Source organism: Elephas maximus, chromosome 1, assembly GCF_024166365.1.
Source record: "Elephas maximus indicus isolate mEleMax1 chromosome 1, mEleMax1 primary haplotype, whole genome shotgun sequence".
NCBI lineage: Eukaryota > Metazoa > Chordata > Mammalia > Proboscidea > Elephantidae > Elephas > Elephas maximus.
In genome coordinates, this window is record NC_064819.1 from 133,741,851 (window position 1) to 133,762,491 (window position 20,641).

The following is a 20,641-nucleotide window of genomic DNA, read 5'->3' on the forward strand; positions in this document are numbered from 1 at the left end:
TCTTCTTAAATCTGTACCATACAGAAATTACATCGGTTTTATACAGAAATTATTTTTTCCAAGTCATTAATGAATTTTATGGATTTACGAGTTTTAAACTATATTACGTACCATTTTAGTTTAAAGATACAATATTCTGGATCATAATAAATGCACTGGGCTGATTATTTCTTGCTGCCCACATCCATGGGAAGATGGATTGTCTTTTATTAAATGTAAGAATACAATTCATGCTGTTCAGTTTTTACACTAAAACATCCTTGTGTTACAGGTGCTTTTAAAATCAGTAACTTAGGTAAAAGATTCCTAGTTGATTTGACTTCTGGATTGTCTACTTTATAATTTCAGACAGCTAATATTAAGGGTGATGCATAAAGGATATGATGTTAAGCTGACTTTATCAGAAAGCTGAGTAGGTAATTTTGTAGAATTACCCTCAGAAATTACAAAGACAATACAATTTAACATATTGCCCACAAGTAACAGCCTCCTGTGGCATAAATCTTTATATTGTTTTAAAAACTGTAATTAAGAACCTCTTCCACTGTATTGCCCCGTGATCCCTTACGTAAAGATCATTTCAGCAGTTCTTCAGAGCACAAGACAAGGAAGAAGTTTGTTTCTCCTGACGACTTGCTTTGCCTTTTCTATTCCATAGTAAGATCAATGTAACTGGTTGTTAAAATATAACTGTCAGAGAAATTATATACCATATTACTTTTGTGTGAATTGCACATTAGGTTTTAATGCTAAAAGTTTATTTCTTTGTGGAATGTCTATAGTTTCCTGAATCTTCTTTTTGTAGTTTCAGTAAGAATCCCTAATTAAACTGCTTCAGCCATTCCTATTTTAAGACTCACCATGACTGTCTTTATAACACTAGCTTAGTTTCTTTCCTGAAAAATGTACACAGAGCTCATAGAGGTTAGCTCAGGTTTATTAATGTGACTTTTTAAAGCCCTGATTAAAGAGGGTAGTGATATTTACATCAGTAATCCTGGTGAGTTCAGTGTGTGCTTCCTCTTGCAATGCAGCAGTTTTGGCCACAGACTAGTAGGAGAAAGGGGCAGCTCATCTCCTAAAGACCGTTTACTGGAAGGAGAAGACATTTTGGGCTCTGAATCAGAAGCCAAGAGGATTAACTGCTGGCTCTGGTTAGTGACTGGAGGAGAGTATGAGGTGCCTGCAATAGCTGAGGTTGCTGGTCTTTGCTTAGCTGCCATGGGCCCTTATAGCCCCTCTTTTGCTGCTAGAACCCTTGCCAGGGGAGTAGCACCTTCCCCTGCCATTGTTTGTCTGCAAATGAGAAATCGTGAAAGGGAAGCAAATAAACGGTAAGAGAAAGCTTTTTGCTGATGGTTCTGGTAAAGGGGTCATGTTAAGGGTAATATTCCTTACTATGCTTCGACAAGTTTTTCTTAAAGTTTCATTATAGTTGGAGTTTTTTTTTCTTTTTCTTTTTTAATAATAGTAAAGTTTATTGAGTTCATGAGAATGTACTTCACAGTGTGATCTCCATGTGAAATTCTCTGGGGAAAGCCTTAAGAACTTAATTAGCCCTTTTCCCTATAGGTAGTTTTTTTTTCAATCCTCTAAATGCAATGAAAAAAATTTTTAATTTATAATTTTATCTTCTTAAATGTTATTTTTTATTTAAAACAATTTCTATGACTAACCCAACTACAGACAGTAAATCAGTTATTTAAAATAAGTGGGCTAGGACTTCTTTCTTTGCTTGTATTTTACATGATCTATTTCTTATTTTAATTTTTTGTAAGGACAACTTTTGTGGCTCAGTTCTGAAAAACACATCGTAGCAAGTGGAATTTACCACTGACTTGTGACTCCCTTCTTTCCTGGGATATAGGTATTTTTGCAAAGTGAATTGATTTTGCAAACACAAGCCTTTCTCTGCTTATGGCAAAAATGATTTACTTTTCGGTCTTTTCACTTTTGCCAAAGTATCAAACAGTCCAAATGCTTTGGCCTACAACAACAAAGTGTAATGTTAATACTAATAGAAGTGGTTTATTATATGTGATTGGGATGGTGCCTTGAAGCATTTATAAAGATTATGCTAATAGAGCTTATAGTCATTTAGTGAAGAGAATTAAGACAAGGAAATATCTTATTTTTGAGAAATGGAGACAAAGTTAATTTAGTAACTTTTCTTTTTCTACACTTAAGTGGGCGCTCTTTATTTCTGTAAATAGCCTGCATATTTGTTAACTTTTTTAACCTTGGGAACCAGTTCCGACAGATGAGTATTTCCAAATTAAAGCTCTCGATCCCCGTTTGTCATCTAGCCACTCTGGATCCCGTCTTGTTTTATCTTTAGTAGCCTTTGAGATTCCCTGAGTGCCAACCGTACTGAAGCAACCTCAAGCATATAAGTAAAAAAAAATTTTTTTAAGCATATAGTCTTAATTTTTTTTGTAATCATTGTGTATCTTCATAATAATTCAAATTATGAAAGGAAAAATTATAAAATTACTTTAAGGATACTTTAGAATTCATAACCTTGCACCCCCGTTGCTCTTTATTTTCTTCCTGTAGGATTTTCTTTTATAAATATTCAACTTAAGCTCAAGTGGACTATTATGACAATAATGATGTAATACTTATTCCTCCAGCTTTCCTCGTCCTGTGAAGACTACTTGGTTAAATAGAAATGCACCAGCACAAAACAAGGATTCTGTTGTTCCTACTCTTGAAAGTGTGGTCTTTGGTATTAACTACACAAAACAGTTATCACCAGATGTAAGAACTGAATATGTTTATAAATCCCTTTTCCCTCTTATTACAAATGAAATGTTTTTTAACTGTTTTATCTGTGCATGTGATATCCTTTTATTAATTATTTGAGCCCAACAATATACAGATCTAATTGAACATGATCTTAACAAATTGGGTAGTTCTAGTTTATTATGAAAACTAGCCTGATACTTTAGGATTTTACCAGATTTGATGCATAACTTGCTACCATCCCCCCTTGCTCCGTTAAGAGCACTGTTATAATCAGTTGCCATAGTTGAAACCTAGCTTGAAGTAGTACAGTTACAGCCATTATTCCTCTGAAAGGAAAAGGAACTTAAAGTATAAAAGCACATAGAGTATCTGTCCCTCAGTCTAAATGTAATTTGATTTTCACATTATCAAAACATCGTGATTTCATACGCTTATTTTAAAAAGAATCTACCATGAATGAAATTACTAGAATTATGTTTCATATGTTTAAATCATTTGTACAAACAGAAACAAATCTAAACTTTTGCTGATTTCTTTTATGTTTTAGAATAACTAAAATAACTGATAAATGTTCAGGGTTTTTTTCCCCCCCATTGTTGTTCCAGGTTTGGAGTGTAATGCTTTCAGATTTGTGTTTACTCACACTGTGCACCCAAAATCTCAGAATCTCTTCTTTGTTTAGGGATGCAGTTTCGTCATCGCAGACTCCTTTCTACATCATGCCCATAATTTTCATTATACACTTTGTGCCACTTTGCTGCTAGCCTTCAAGGGATTGCACAGCTACTTCATTACGGTAACAGAAGAGATTCCCTCTTGTCAGAAACTAGAACTGGGTATGTTAAAAGTAGCCGGAGCTATACTATAGTTCAATTCATTACCCCCATCCTCACGTTACTAGTTACCAGCATCGTTTTTCTGTACTAACACTAATGTTTACATGCTTTACTTCTCTCGCAATCTGTCTTCTTCAAACTTTGGTAATCATTCTTTGCGATTTGAAATTTTTTTATAACATTGAGAAATAACTTCTTGGTGCTAAGTTTGAAATGAGCCTTTTATAGAATTTTAACATATTTGTCAATATGATATTCTTCTTAAAATATAACCAGAAAGCATACTAGAAAGCAAATGTAATTATCTACAGAATCATGGGACATTAAATTAAATCTATACCACCAAATATTTAACAGTCTATCCAGATTGTAGGTATGTGGGACATTTTATATACATTTGGCTGTAAGTGATTTTAGATCTGTTTCTTTTATTTCACTTTAGGGAATGCTAACATCAATTACTTAGTGTTTTACCATTTTGACAGTTATTTAAATAAAAAAAATTAAGTTTCAGTTTTAGTCAAATAATAATACTGTGTATATGTTATAGTATATAATAAAAATTATATTGCTTTGATTTTGTATACCACTTGTTTGCAGAGTGCTTTTACATATATCATTTCACAAAAGATAATTATTGGAATTAGCCAAGTAAAGTTTTTATTCAGACTTTTTATGGCAGTTTTATAGGCTTTTATTTTCAAACATTAGCTGATAGCTTATCATAAAAAACGTTTTAATAATCTCTTCAGAATCAATTATTTTTATTATATACTTAGATAAATCAGGAGTCGCTTATTAATTTTTACTTAATCAGTATTCTTTGTCTATTCCTTTGTTCCTGAAGAATCTCAGTGTTTTAACAAGATCAATGAAACCTCTAGTCACTGTTATTGAAAATAGTTCTTAGGTTTGAGACTAATTAGCTTGTTTTGTTATTGCCTGTTTTGGGATACAAAAGAATTATTGGAAAGTACAAGGATTTTAATCTCACTTGAATTTAGCTGTAGAGAAATGCCAGATATTGTGCTGCTGCTTGTCAGCAACTACTCCAGTGGATTTGATTAACAGTCCAACGGTCACACTTTCTTGACTAGACGCAAGTTTCACTAAATTGTCTATTTAGAACACTTGATTTAGTAATTCCAATGTGTATCCAGGCACACAAGTAAGAGGAACGTTTGTTTATTCTTTTTTTGCTCAAGTATTCTTCCACAAGACAAAATGGAGTGTGTAAAGGATTGCTTTTTGATGATTAGTCTCTGAAATACTTTTTGCCTTGCTATTTCATGCACTTAGAATCCCCCTATTTCCCTCAGGGAAATCCTGTAGGAGACCACTGCCTCAAATTAAATTATTTTTAATTTTTTTAAATGAGGTAATCATTTGTAGAATAGACTAATTTAGAATACCCCTTATTCTCAATTAATAAAAAAAATTATTCTCCAAATATTTTCTTAATTTGGTTCTTGGAACTAAAAAACATTTTCCTAGAAGAAGAATATTATGAATTTTGGTTAGGTTCAACAGACAGACCACAAAACTACTAAACCACAGTATTAACGAAGGACAGTATCATGTGCCCTAAAAGCAATATCTTAAAAAGTAGTGGTGTGAAACTTAAAAGTCATGTGTAATGATATTTCTACAAGAAAATTTGTTAATAGTTTTGATAAAGATGCTAGAGTAGAATTCAGGGGGGTGTATTTACAGTGCTTAAGAATGCATGTTTGAAGCCATTTCTGTCACTTACTAGCTTTATGATCATAAATACAAAGTGGTTATCAGTTCAGCATTGGGGTAGGCAAGGCACAGTTACCAAGCAAGACAGGGCTTCTCGTGGTTTTAATAAAAAAAAAAAAATTTTTTATATTAAATAGAGAGACATAAATAAGATGGGCTTATAAATGATGTTCATCTGCATATAATTTTCAACATGTAATATTTATGAATGAAAAAGCATATGAGCCACATTTTAACTTAAAATATATATGCTTGTTTATAAAATTCATGATTAATAATTGAACAGAAAATTTTATTTTTTCAAAGGCAAAGTTTATGTCAAATAGCTTAGATAATATTAGCACTTTATTACTGATTTATTAATCTAACTTCAGCATAATTCATTTATTCATTAGGTTTTTAATTTTCTCGTAGGTAAGGATGGCTTTTTTGTCATATATATTGCTTTGGACTTAGAAATATAGTATAGAAATTATCATAATTAAGAGATCCCTTAGGACTAAATGAATGTCAACTTTATTTCAAATTATTATGTTTTATCAGAAAATAAAATTCTAAAAGCAGACTTTATTTTTACATGAGTAAATAACTGCAATAAAATAAAATTATTAGTACATTACACATAATATTTACTTAAACTGTGTTTGTTGAATGAGTGAATGAATGAAATAGCAAAATACTGATTCTTTGTTACTTGAAAAAGTGTGGGCATCAACACATAGCTTATAGCAGTTTCCTAGGAATTTTTAAAATCAAGACCCATCCTCAATAAATAATTATAAGTATCAATAAATGGTAATACTTTGTATTTTTAAACCTTTTTTTTACTACTTATATATTCTTTTCTAGTCACTGTGAATAACAGTTTATCCTTGAATACATCTTCCAGAAGAGCATCTAAAAATGCTACTATTTAGAAGTATTGCATATTCTGGACTATTAACATTGTTTATTTTTATCTTAGCAAAATAAAATTCTGGGTACTGGAATATATTTCCATAATACACTGTTGACTAAAGATCATTCAACTCACCATTTTTAATAAGTACATAAAAGGGAGTTCTTGATTAGAGGATGTATTATATTTTCTTTTATCAAATCACACTTATCTTGAATTTTCAAATAAGCATATATTTAAAAGTCTTAAACCCCAACATGCTTTAAAATTTTATCTAAACTCTATTCCCTGTTTTAAAATAATGCCTTGTATTCTTCTTTCTACCTTTGCCTTTTTTTTTTCTTTAGATGAATGATGTACATTTTTTTAATGGCATATAGTTAAATATTGGTGTGGTGCAAGGAGCACTTAAAGAAAATGGAAGTCAAAGGTTCTGGAATCTAGGCCTGGCAAATCACTTAACCCTTTCTGAGCCTCAGTGTCTGCACTTGTTAAAGTAGAGGATTGACCTACCTGATCGCTAAGATCCCAGCCAACTCTAAAATTCTGAGTCTAAGAAATTAAAACATAAAAATAATATTGGATTTTTAAATGTTGAGTGGCACATACTTTTAAATAGAAAAAAGAACAAAGTAATACAAACTTGAATGTACATCATTTGTAATTCTAATAAGCAAATTTAACTAACTGATTCTGCTTTAGTGTTCTAACTGCACTATCAGGCATTCAATAATAAAGTCTATTACTAACAAGTTGGAAAATTCTAGCAAATTTTGTTGAAAAAGGAGTATAGTAACTAGTGCTGTGTGCAATCCTTATAACTAGCCAAGGCCAACATGCAGGTCCTATATGAGCGCCTCCTCAGAAGAAAACAGCCACGAACCCAGAAAGACAACTGTCTAGGTATGTTTACCAGTAGGTTAAATAAATATTCCCTTTTAATTAATATGAAATTTTTCTTTAAATTAGTATCTAATTTCATAAATATATATTTATCAATATAGTATGTTTCACCATTCATTTTAGAATTTACTTTTAGGATCAATTTGGTTTATAGATAAGCTTTGGTTAATCTTTTAATTAATTTATAATATTGAAGTTTTTATTTAAAACTGAGAAATGGTAAAAGTAAACATCTCTTTGGCTTTTTCCATATTCTTTCTAGAGTTCTTATAAAGAACACTTTTTGGAAGCCATGTTTATTGCCAGTATTTGTTGCTTGAATATTTTCTTCAGTTTGATCAAAGTAATTTTATCTTTGTATAGGCCTAATAATAAAGAAATTGTTATTTAAACATTGAAGCTAGTTTCATACGTTATAAAAGTAAAGAAGGGAAACATCCTCAGTATCTGGTTTTGGTTTTTTCATCAATTTGCATTTAATTTTAATGAGAAAAAAAAATTCAAGTCACTACTATCCAGATGTGTTACATAGGGTAAAGAAAATATTCTGATCTCATTATTTTATTGCTGTATTTCCATATATATTTTGGACTTTTGCTCTTGAATATCAATAGTACTTAATTTGCTCTCTTTCCATGATAAGCATGTTGAACGTTTTTACTTTGCATGAAATCAACCATCACAATTACATAATTAGAAATTAGTAAAATCACAGTAGTTGTTTCTTAGTTTTCAGAAGTATGAACAGAAAGAAATTGAAGAGCCAAAATCTTTCTCAACATGTCTCAGATGAAAACTAGCTCAAGAATATTTAAGTTGGGTCATTTTTCACCACAACTGTTAAGAGCGAAACTGATTTTCTCATCAGGGAGGAAAATAGAAAGGTTGAAAATTATTGTAAACATTTATAATCATTCCTTTTGAAAAAGAATTTTATATTCTCAAGTAATGTAACTGTAAAATAAAGGATTCGTAGTCTGAAATTATGAGTATTTTATGACATATTTTAGTGTTCTTTTTAGTAATTAGAATATATTTCTAATTTAAACTATAGTATTGCCAATTTCTATCAGTTTATGTGTGAGAATTCTAAATGGTTTTACAGAATGCTGCTTTATATAATAAAGTCTGTTTAAAGAAAGGGCCAGTTTTTGGTTGGGCAGAAAAGGGCTTGATTTAGAACTAAAGCATAATGAAGTTAGTTAAATAATACTCTCATTGAGGTATCTTTTATCCTTAAAAGCTAGCATTTGTACTAGCATTTCCTGAGCTATGTTATCAACATGTGTTGAATGAATGTATGTGGATGGATGGATCTAGAAAATAAATTTGAAGTACATGGACTCTTTGTCCCAGTAAGCCCACTTCTGTTATGTGTATCATGGAAATAAGAGCACTAATATGTAAAAATATATGTGCAAGCATTGTTCCTAGTGTGAAAACAAGAATAAATGACCATCACTTGAGCAAAGGGTGGAACAAAAAAAAAAACAAACCCAGTGCCGTTGAGTCGATTCCGACTCATAGCAACTCTATAGGACAGAGTAGAACTGCCCCATAGAGTTTCCAAGGAGCACCTGGCGGATTTGAACTGCCAGCCCTTTGGTTAGCAGCCTTGGCACCTTAACCACTATGCCACCACGGTTTTCCAAAGAGTGGAATATGGTATAAATTATGATGCACTCTCACCATGAAGTATTATATAGCCATTTAAAAAAATGCTTTTGAGCTGGGTGCCAGAATTTCATGACGTACTATGGAGAGAAAAAAGAAAAAATTTTTAAATATTTATAAAGTACAAGCCCATTTTTTTCAAACAAAGTGATTCAAAAGCTCCCATATATTTATTTATATGTACATCTGAAAAATATTGAAGGATATGTTCTAAATGATAACCTTTGGTTGGCAGGAGGAGCCAGCCTCCCCCCCACAAAATATGTGTAAGATAATAATCACATTTATACATTTCCATGAAATTATGTAAAAAGGTATATGTATCATTTTAAAAAGAAAAAGTTAACATAGAATTTAAAACTCACAGTTAAAAATCCTAAATGATTTTAAAATCATTTTAATTCAAGATTTTGAAGTTAAGTTTTTCTTTTAAACATTCCTCAGGATGATGTTTACATTGAAGTAGCTCCCACTAGTCAAAGTGCAAATGTACCAGTTTATGTATTTAGTCTCTTATATGTAAAGATTAGAAAAATGTATCAAAGCTCAAAAGTTTAAAAACTTGTTCATTTTTTTTTTTTAATTCAGAGGTAGGTTATGTAAACCACTAAGACAAATTTTACTAATTTTCTTTTATCACAGGAAAAGATCATGAGTAATGTGAAAGCAGATGTTGGCATCTGGAAGTTGTGACTTTAATACAGGGTCTGCTGTTGTTTTTTTTCTGTTGTTGTTTGTTTTAAAGTCTTGGAAAACCTATTATTAGAAGCCACTGATTTGTCTGACAGTGAAATGATTCACAAAACCTTAGTGAATATTTCTTCAGTTGTCAACTAATTGACCAAAGTAGTGATGTATTTAATATCATTAGTGATGGTATTTCTTGGTGTATGTTAATCTCTAAATACAGTTTTATTTATATATTTTGGAAACCTCAAAATATGTATGTGTTCCATTAGTTTTATTCACCAACAGGGTATTTGTTGTTCATATTATAGTTTGATTGTATTTACCATATAATCATAACTGCTTATTTTGTCAAATTTAAATATTTATAATTCTTTTTATAAAGCAGTAGACATTCATTCCACCTTATGAAATAGTAAGCTGATGAATGAATTCAGGGATGCTGTAGAATGTATTTTTGCCTTTGTGTGAGAATGATCTAAGTCTCTTTCAGCAACAAGACTGTGGGATTTTGTTTGCTCGTAACTGCAATTCTATAAATCTTTCAAGAGAATTCATTTTAGTTTGATTTCTAGTTAAAAATTAAGTATATCTAAAGATGATATTTCAGGCCTTAGTGAAATTCCTTTCCTACAAAAAATAACCAATTAATAAATCTTGTATTTTGTTAGCTTCTGTATTCTTGTGTGTATTACCATTTTAATTGTAAATTAATGCATAGAGTCTGTTATAGATGATTATAGCATACATTAAATAAATCATACTGTGCGGTAAAATTTGCCTCAGTTTAAGAGAATCTTATAGAAAACAATTTATTCAACTAAATTAGGAACTTTTTATTGAGGCGAATTTTATATTCATTTTCATTAAATAGTCTACACTGCGGGTATGTTTTAAATATGTTTCATTTATAAAGATTAATTTGACTTGAACTAAGCAGTAGCTTTTTGCAAAAAGCAAGGCAGGACCGCATATTATACAAAATACTAAACTTACTGAAAATTACAAAAGATGAAATAGCAGTAAAACCTAATTATATGTTTTGTCTCTGGCAAAGTTGTGCGAGTTACTTAGGCTTGTAGTCAGTATTTTTATGACAGTGTTATTAGCCTCTTGCAAGAATTGGTACACACTACTTAATAATCATGAGTTTAATACTTAATTATCACACTATCTACATGATTGAGGTATTTATGTAAATATATTATGTTGAAATTTATTTCATTGAATCTAGTCCAGATATTTCTCAGTCTTCTGGCTTTTAAAGGAAATTTATTTACTTGCAAAAATAGTTTTCATATCTAATATTGAAATATTTCCTCTAATTGCTCTTTACTCCTTTCAGAGGAAATGGATGTAGAAGCTCGACTTACTGAACTATGTGAAGAAGTTAAGGTACTTGGATTTTTTTAATTTACATTATCAAGTTATCTGAGTGGTTTCTGTTTCTTATTCTCAGTATTTTGTCTAAGAAAACGTAAGTTAATTATTTTTCCTAAACTGCAGAGATAAAATGGTTGATCACGGTAGAATTACAACCTAGTTGATCAAAAGACATGTAACTGCTCTAACATGACATTAACTTGTTTTTTAAAATGTATATTCTGCATATAAATGAAATAGGAAAGACAATCAGAAATGTACATTTTCTTCTATTAGTTCATTGAAAGGGTTTCTAGGCAAATTTTAAAATACCACTTAAACGTCTATGCTTTTGTAAAATGATATTATTAAAAATGAAAACTTGTCTTATTTCAAAATAATAATGTATGTCTCAGACAATTTTTCAGTTCATTATGTGATTAAGAATTTTTTTTTTTGCCAAAGAACTAAATGTTTTATATATTTAAAATCACTATGTATTTCATTCTCGGTCAGCTACATTAATAGCATATATTGGAGTCATCAGTCAAACAAAAATATATATTTGAAGCGGGGATGTATTTCTCCATGTAAATACTATCCTAGAGGCTTTTTCCCACAGTTAAAATAAATATTTTTAAATCTTTAATGTTCTTATAATAATTAACTCAGAAGGATATTACACACTTAAAAATATCTTAATAAGATATGTGTGTAATTAATATGAAAAAATCTACAATGTTTTATTGAGAGATTTAAAGAAAATAAATAGACATAATGTTGTTTCTGGATGGAAAGATAATTAATCACTGAAAGATAACAAGCCTTCTCAAGATGATTCCAAGTCAAAATCTCAGTGGAATTTTTTTTAACTTAAACTTATTTTAAAGATTATTTGAGAAAGGGTAAGAATGGCTAAGAAAAACTTTTTAAAAATAATGTAAATATAGAGGAACTTGCCCAATAGCATTCTAGAGTATACAGTAAAAACTGTGATGATGGAAATATGATAGAACATCTTTAAAAAAATAGAAAGACAAATTTATGGAACTAAGTAGCATTTGAAATAAAGACTAATATGTTTAACAACTGAGTTTATAATAAAAATGTCACAGATGTTGGGGTTTATAAATGGTGGTGATAAATTAGCTCTGCGTACTGTGCATGCTGCAGAAGCAGTTCTGAATGGATTAAAGTGCTTAATGTCCAAAAAAAATTTGAAGAAGAAAAAAATTTATATATAAAAAAATTAACTTTGTGATATGAAATGGTTCCTTCAGACTAACAGTAAAAGACAAGATAAGATACTGATAATTTGAAATTTCTTTATAGCAAAATAGAATAGAAATGAAAACGAAATACTGGAAGAGAATATTTGTGACATTTAAAATAGGCAAATGATTAACACTGACAATATATAAAGAACTCCTGTAAATCAGTTTTAAAGCAACACCTTTGTGGAAAGGGAGTACATAAACATGCTATGTACAAATAGGCAATTCTTAACAGAACAAATTAGCTACTGAATTGATGATGTTCATTCTTACTGAAAACCAAGGAAATGCAGATTTAAACTATAAAGTTTTTTTTTTTTTGCCTGTGATATTTGCAAAAATTAAAGTGACTGCTAATCTCCATTGTTGTTAAGGATATAAGGAAACAGATGTCTTCATGCAGTGTTGGTGATAGTATAAATTTGTACATTTTTTGAGGTCAGTTCAGAAGAACCTATTTTAAAAGCATTAAATGTACACTCCTTCCCACACAGCAGTTTTTATTTAGATATTTATTCTTGAAAAGTACTCATATATATGCACAAATATTAATATAAAGAATTACAGCATTAATTGTTGAAAATTCCCGTGTAGCCATTTAAAATAAATATGTTAATCTCCATGTGTTAACATATATTATTAATTCAAGAAATATTTATTGATCCTTGATGCCAGGTTCTTTCTTCATGCTGAAAAGCTCCTCAGGGTACACCAATAGAAAAAACTTAATTGGAAAAAATATGAATAATATGACTACATATATGTAAAAAAAAAAGCTATGTATGTACGTGTTTGATAGAGTTTATGTGACTACATATAAAATATTTGAAAGGATACATACGCACATATTCCAAACTGTTAGCAGTACAGAAAAGAGTGTCGTGAGGGAAATTTTTATTCTTTATTTTATTTATGTATATATGTATGTATTTTTTTATATATACATATATATCCCTGGTGGCATAGTGGTTATTAAGTGCTATGGCTGCTACTTTAAAGATCAGTAGTTTGAATCCACCAGGTGCTCCTTGGAAACCCTGTAGGACAGTTCTACTCTGTCCTGTAGGGTCGCTATGAGTCAGAATTGACTCGATGCCAATGAGTTTGGTTTTTCATTTTGGTTTTATATATATATATATATAGTTTTTAAAGTGTATTGTGTATTGCTAATAAATTACTTACAAATATTTAAATGTCAGTATATAAATGGATATCATCAAATTTAATGGCAACAACCTAGGGTAAATTTTGGCAATAGATAGACAAAAGATATAATGACTTTAATATTTAAAGAGCTCTTACAAATCAATTTAAAAAACCTGTAACTCCTCATTTTTCATATTAGCATAGGATAGATACCCAATTTCAAGAAAAGGTTAATATATGAAAAATATTCAATCTCACGAATCATCAAAGAAACAAAAATTTAAATATTCTATTGCCATTTTTAATCTATCAAATTGCTATGAATTTCTAATAACAGTATAATGGTTGTAGAGGTATAGTGACATACCTCATAGATCTTTTTTATAGATTAGTTTGGCAGTATATATCCAAAACCAAAAAGAGAATTCCTTGTCAAGTAGTAAATCTCAAAGAAGGTTTCAAAGATTCATACAAAGATATTTATTATAATGTGATTTATAGTTTGTAAAAATGTTAGCCTAAATAAATATCTAAAAGTAGGAGAAAGGTTAAACAACCTAGAGGGCATTCATGATATAAAAAAGTTTTACAACCTTAAAAATGGTGCTTTTAATAAATTTTTGATGACAGGAATATGCTCCTATAGTGTTATTCAATGAAAACAGCATAAAGCTACACATGAATCTAGTTTTTTGTCTCTGTATATAACTGGAAAAAATTGAAGACTGTATACAAAGTTAATTTTATTTATTTTTTTTGCTTTCCCTTATTTTCTAGTTTATTAAAGTAAGCAATATTTTTTAATCAAAATCAGTGAATGGTATGAAAAAATATATATCCATATAAGAAAAGATAATGAATGGTATTTGAAAAAATATTACACAAGTGTAAAGTCTTATTGTCACATTTATGTGTATATATTTATGCTATAAGAAGTCTTGTCAAACTTGATTCTCATTCCTTTTCTAACATAAAAAAAAACCCAAACCCATTGCTGTCAAGTCAATTCCGACTCATGGTGACCCCGAAGGACAGAGTAGAACTGTCCCATAGGGTTTCCAAGAAGCTTCTGGCAGATTCAAACAGCCAATCTTTTGGTTAGCAGCCAAGCTCTCAAACCACTGAACTACCAGGGCTGCTTTTAACATAAAAAGGAATTTTACTATTATTTATGTTGAAGAGACTTACAGCAAAAGATTTATGTAAACCAGAGGAGTAATTTATTTATATAGTAAAACCCATGTAAGGTGGAAACCTATCAGAAAAGGAAAACTCAATTATTTTCCACTAAAACGTGCGATAGAAAAGTGGTAAGACTAGACCCTGTCAAAGGCGGCAAACTTGTGAGACCCAGAAGAACAAGGCAGTCCGTTCGAGTTCCAACTCTCATAGATTTCGTTGTACTTGAAGGGGACACTTTCATTATTTTCCAATAATGAAAGTCCTAAAGACCTCTCACAGAACCTTGGCGCCATGATTCCTTAAGAATGACATTAATAGTTACAAAGTATCTAAATAGACATCCTCAGGAGAGAAAAAGAGTTGTGTTTTATTCAGCCAAAGATAAACCCTAGTCACTTTTTCCTGCTTATGTACAGACTATGCTAGGTATTGTATTGTTTGCCTTACATAATGCTATTTAATTACTGTCAAATACTTATCCACTGTTCTTTCTCTAAACTCCATTAAAACCATTCTTGCAGCAATATGCAGCTTTCAGCTTATTTTCGGCTACATTTTAGTCCTCTGGTTTGTTTTCAGGAGAAACATGAAAAACTTGTTAGCTTCACCTCTGCTACATTTATAAGTCATTTCTTGGGACAAAACACGTCTTAGAATCATCATATGTTGATGAATCAATGTTCATCATATGTTGACTGTATTAACTTCCATTTCAGAATCTGTAGACATTTTCTTAGTTTGCCCATAAATTCTGGGGGTTATTTTCTTATCTAAAGCCTCATTTATTCATTCAATAAACTTTATTGAGTGGCTGTTGGGGGCCAGTAACAAGAGATACTAAGTGCATAGAACATAATCCCTTCCCTTCTTGCTTATTTTGTTGAATTTTGTTTTTTGTCTTCTCTAAGTTAGAATAAATAAATGGAAGCTTCATTTGGAGCAGAGAAAACTGCCTGCTCAATTGCAGACTTCAAAAAGAAATAAAAATACACTGAGAATAACTATCATATTTAATAAGCAGTATTTGGGGAATTTTTTTTTAATTTAGTGAAAGAGGTTAGAGATATAATTAGTACAATTTGGGACATGTTGAATTTAAGGTAGTTTCTTTTCATATACATGTGTGGTCATTCAGTAGGCAATGGATTAATAGCTTTAGATCTCAAGAGAGTAATGTGATCCAGAGGTAAAGATGAAGTCCCTGGGTGGTGCACACTGTTAATGCACTTGGCTGTTAACTAAAAGTTTGGAGGTTCAAGTCTACCCGAAGCATCTCGGAAGAAAGGCCTGGTGATCTACTTCTGAAAAATTAGTCTTTGAAAAACCTATGGGACATGGTTGTACTCTGACATACATAGATACGGTCACCAGGAGTCAGAGTCAACTCAGTAGCAACTGGTTTAGTGTATAGATGGTAATTGGAATTATGGGACAGGCTTTCATCTCAGCCTGTCGTGTTTGGAAGAAGGAAATGAGCATCTCTCTGCAAGTGTAAGATGTAGATTTACTAGTATTCCTAGTAATTGAAGACAAATTTTGTAGCGGATATATGCCTAAAATGTATCTGCCTGAAGTTTTTAAAATTCTAGCATAATAAAAAGACTTGCCCCAAGAGAAGCATTCCTTCCGATTCATAGTCTTTTATTATTCTTTGTTCAGAAATCTTTGTTTTATCAATTCAAAGAAGACTAATTCCCTTTTTAGATGATTCTGCATCTCATAGTATGATCTAGTCAGTAGTCTTAACTTTTATGATCAGTTTAGGTGAATATTTAAAATTAATGAAATAATTTAATACCACTATCAGAATACTCATTATAGTTTGTTTAACTTTTTCTTTCCTCACTAGATTATGAGATATTCATATTAATCTTCGTATTTGTAGAATTTAAGCCCTAGCATGTAAAATATGTTCAATAAATAGTGAATGAATGAATTGTTAGGAGAAAAAAGAAAGGAGTTTGACAACCCTGTAAAAGGGTTACCACAAGCAAAATAGAACCTAAGAGCATAGGAGTGAGGTAAGAGAGGTATTTTAGAAAGTATCTCACTTCTTTCTGAAAAACTACAGATACTTAAGTACTTTTCTTAGCTGATGGGGGAAAATGTTACCTTAAGATTTCATTATCTTTCAAAAAGTTATAACTTTCATCATTATTTGCACATGTTGGTGGTTGCCGTCGAGTCTATTCCAACTCAGCAACCCCATATGATCCCATCTTTGTATTTAAACTTTCTAGTATTTTAGTGTTTGTATTTTGAAACTGATCATGCTCTATAGAATCCTACTTTGTAATTTTGGATTATAAACCTTTTGCCATCAAGTTGGTTCCAACTCATAGCAACCCTATAGGACCGAGTAGAACTGCCCCATAGGGTTGCCAAGGAGTAGCTGCTGGATGCAAACTGCCGACATTTGGTTAGCAGTGGAGCTCTTAACCACTGTGTCACAGATAATATTATTTAAGTAATAAGGTATCTCAGGTATTAAAATATTGTTTTAAGTTGTTGAAAATTGCTACAATAGCTATTAAAGAGAAAAAGCCATTGGTCAGTTGATCTATGTCTGTCAACATATACGTGCATGTGCACATACACACGTATTTCTTTTTAAAACTACAAATTTGCTTTTGTATTAATAGTGTCAATAATTATTACATTTAGGCATATTATAGTAAGTCAGGAAGCAGTTAAGTTTACTTTTTTTGTCATTTCAGAAATTAGAAAATCCTGATGAACTGGCAGAACTTATAAATATGAATCTTGCACAACTTTGCTCACTTCTAATGGCTTTATGGGGACAGTTTCTGGAAGTTATAACACTACATGAAGAACTAAGACTATTATTAGCACAAGAACACCATACTTTGAGGGTAAGTTAAAGATAACTATGTTGGAACATTTTAATGGGTAAATTGGAAATGAGACATTTATCATTGAGCTAATGTTTGATTTCTAAAGTTAGTGATAGAATAATATAGTTGAGCCCATGACTTGTGCCTGTCAAAACCCCTACTAGAAAGAAAAGCCACTTAAACATAAATAAAATAGGAAAAGACATAATTCGGAATAGCTCCAAGAACAGGAGTTATAGTCAGTCCTAATTAGGGACAGGAATCAGGAACTAGTAAGCCATCTCAGACTACTATAGCCTCTCTCTCCTCCCTTTTCTCCCCTCCCCTCTTCTCTCTTCCCTTCATAAAGAAATGTGTATTACGAACTTGGCAGGATTGGGGGAGTAGTCGAGACATAAATGTTTGCTATAGGTGTAGTATGCACATTATGCAGAAAATTTTATACAGTTCTCTTATATAACATCTCAAGAGGTTTGAGTTGTTAAACATCTGACTCATCTTGTATACTATGCATGCCCAGTAATTTTTCTGACCCACTTGGAGTTTCATAAAAACATCAAGTTTATGTTCTTTTTTCCTTTGTTTTCTTAACTGTGAAATATGGGATATAATCAAAATCAGAAAAAGTGCACAAAACATGTACATTTTAACAAAAATTAAAAGCAAACACCATCTTAACCATCATCCAGCTCAAGAAATAGGACATTGCCAGCAATACCACAGAAGTCCTCTCTGTATCTTTTTTAATTACTGTCCCCTCCCTGGCAGTTAGAAATAATTGCCATCCTGATTTTTGTGATAATGTGTTTCTTACGTTTCTTTTGTATAAAAAGAAAAAAAACCAAACCCATTGCCATCGAGTCAGTTCTGACTCATAGCGACCCTATAGGTCAGAGTAGAACTGCCCCATAGGGTTTCCAAGGAGCACCTGGTAGATTCGAACTGCTTATCTTTTGGTTAGCAGCCATAGCTCTTAACCACTATGCTACCAGGGTTTCCCTACCTAGGTATGCACACTAAATAATAGGGGTCGTTTCAGCGTTTTTGAAGTCTATATAAATGAAACCATACCATGCATATTCTTTTACATCTCGTTTCTTTCACTTAAAGTTTTGTTTGTAAGATTAATCCATGTTTTTACCAGTAGCTATAGATTGTTTATTTTCATTGCTATGATGTGTTCCATGTGAATATACCCATGCTTTTGTTGATGGACATTTGGATTGCTTCTAAATTGTAGCTATGACAAACCAAGCTACTATGAACATTTTTGTACATGTTTCCTTATATAACAGTTTATTCTCTGAAATATTTGCCTATATTGGATCATAGGATATGCATAACTTCAGTTTTAGCTTAAACCATACTGGTTTCCAAAGTGCTACCAATTTACACTTCTACTAGTAGTGTATGAGAGTTCTTGGTGATCCACATACTCCTCAACCCGCTTGGTATTTTCTCAGACTTTTTAATTTTTGTCAATCTGATGGGTGTGAAGTTACATATTATAGTGGTTTTAATTTCCATTTCTCCAGTGATTAATGTAGGTGGGCATTCATTTTTATGGTTATTGGCTACGTAGATTTCTTCTTGCCTGTTCAAGTATTTTACCCATATTTCTGTAGGGTTACCTGTCTTTTTCTTCTTGACTTATAATAATTTTCTATATATTCTATGTACTGGTCATTTTTCTGTTACATAGTTTATAAATATCTTCTCTCATTGCATGGTTTGTTTTCTCACTGTCTTTATGCTGTTTTTCGATGAACTGGAGCTTTTAGTTTTAGTATAGAAGGAACAGAAAGACCAGACATGGACGTATCCATATCTGGCTATAATATATACACATCTTTCTCCTGCAGAGCACCTGGTGTGTTCGAACCACTGACCTTTTGGTTAGCAACTGAGGGCTTATCCACTGTGCCACCAGGTCTCCTTAGTAAGCACTATTGTTGTTAGGTGCTGTTGAGTCAGTTCCAACTCATAGCGACCCTGTGTATAACAGAAGGAGACACTGCACAGTCCTGCGCCATCCTCACAATCATTACTATGTTTGAGCCCACTGTTGCAGCCACCGTGTGAGTCCATCTCATTGAGGGTCTTCCACTTTTTTGCTGACCGTCCACTTTATCAAGCATGATGTCCTTCCAAGACTGGTTCCTTCTGATAACATGTCCAAAGTACATGAGACAAAGTCTTGCCATTCTCACCTCAGAGAAACTTGCTGGCTGTACTTCTTCCAAGACAGATTTGTTCATTCTTCTGGCAAGTCCATGGTGTATTCAACATTCTTCACAAACACCATAATTCAAAGGCATCAGTTCTTCTTCTGTCTTCCTTATTCATTGTCCAGCTTTCGCATGTGTTTGAGGCAATTGAAAACGCCATGAATTTGGTGAGACGCACCTTAGTCCTTAAAGTAACATTTTGCTTTTTAACACTTTAAAGCGGTCTTTTGCAGCAGATTTGCCCAATGAAATGCATCCTTTGATTTGTTGACTGCTGCTTCCATGGGTGTTGATTGTGGATCCAAGTAAAATGAAATCCTTGACAACTTCAGTTTTTTCTCTATCATCATGTTGCTTATTGGTCCAGTTGTGAGGATTTTTGTTTTCTTTATGTTGAGGTGCAATCCATACTGGAGGCTGTAGTCCTTGTTCTTCATCAGTAAGTGCTTCAAGTCCTCTTTGCTTTCAGCTAGCAAGGTTGCGTCCTCTGCATATCGCAAGTTGTTAATGAGTCTTCCTTCAATCCTGATATCTCATTGTTCTTCATGTAGTCATGCTTCTCAGATTATTTGCTCAACATACAGGTAGAATAAGTATGTGAAAGGATACAACCCTGATGCATACTTTTTCTAACTTTAAACCACGCAGTATCCCCTTGTACTGTTCAAATGACTCCCTCTTGATCTATGTACAGGTTCCTCATATTATCAATAATTTGTTATGATCCACACAGCCGAATGCCTTTGCGTAGTCAATAAAACACAGGTGAACATCTCTCTGGTATTCTCTGCTTTCAGCCAAGATCCATCTGACGTCAAAATGATATCCATCATTCCTTATCCTCTTCTGAACCTGGTTTGAATTTCGGGCCGTTCCCTGTCAATGTACTGCTGCAACCGTTTTTGAATTAGTAACACTAAAAAAAAAAAAACACTAGAGAAGTGTTATTAGCTATTATTATAGTGTGAGACAGCTACACCAGGTTTCTTTTGTCTACTATTTGACTTTTAATTAATGTTTTAGATGACTCTTGTAAATAACATGTTGGTGAATTTTTTAGATTTGGATTTTTTTTTTTTACCATTGTTTTGGATTTGTTTAGAAG

The 20,641-nt window shown here is 31.8% G+C and overlaps 1 protein-coding gene across 7 annotated transcripts in view; it reads left to right on the plus strand.

Moving 5' to 3' along the window:
* Positions 1–20,641, plus strand: part of FAM135A (family with sequence similarity 135 member A) — a 130,718-nt gene that overhangs the window by 70,093 nt on the left and 39,984 nt on the right. For 5 of the 7 annotated variants that reach the window (XM_049895111.1, XM_049895155.1, XM_049895128.1 and 2 more), the window contains 5 exons: positions 2,634–2,760; positions 3,431–3,584; positions 7,051–7,128; positions 10,835–10,884; positions 17,171–17,326. In XM_049895111.1, the coding sequence (XP_049751068.1) occupies positions 2,634–2,760; positions 3,431–3,584; positions 7,051–7,128; positions 10,835–10,884; positions 17,171–17,326 (565 nt within the window). The remainder of the gene's footprint in view (positions 1–2,633; positions 2,761–3,430; positions 3,585–7,050; positions 7,129–10,834; positions 10,885–17,170; positions 17,327–20,641) is intronic. The other 2 variants (XM_049895120.1, XM_049895163.1) reach the window with 1 other exon arrangement.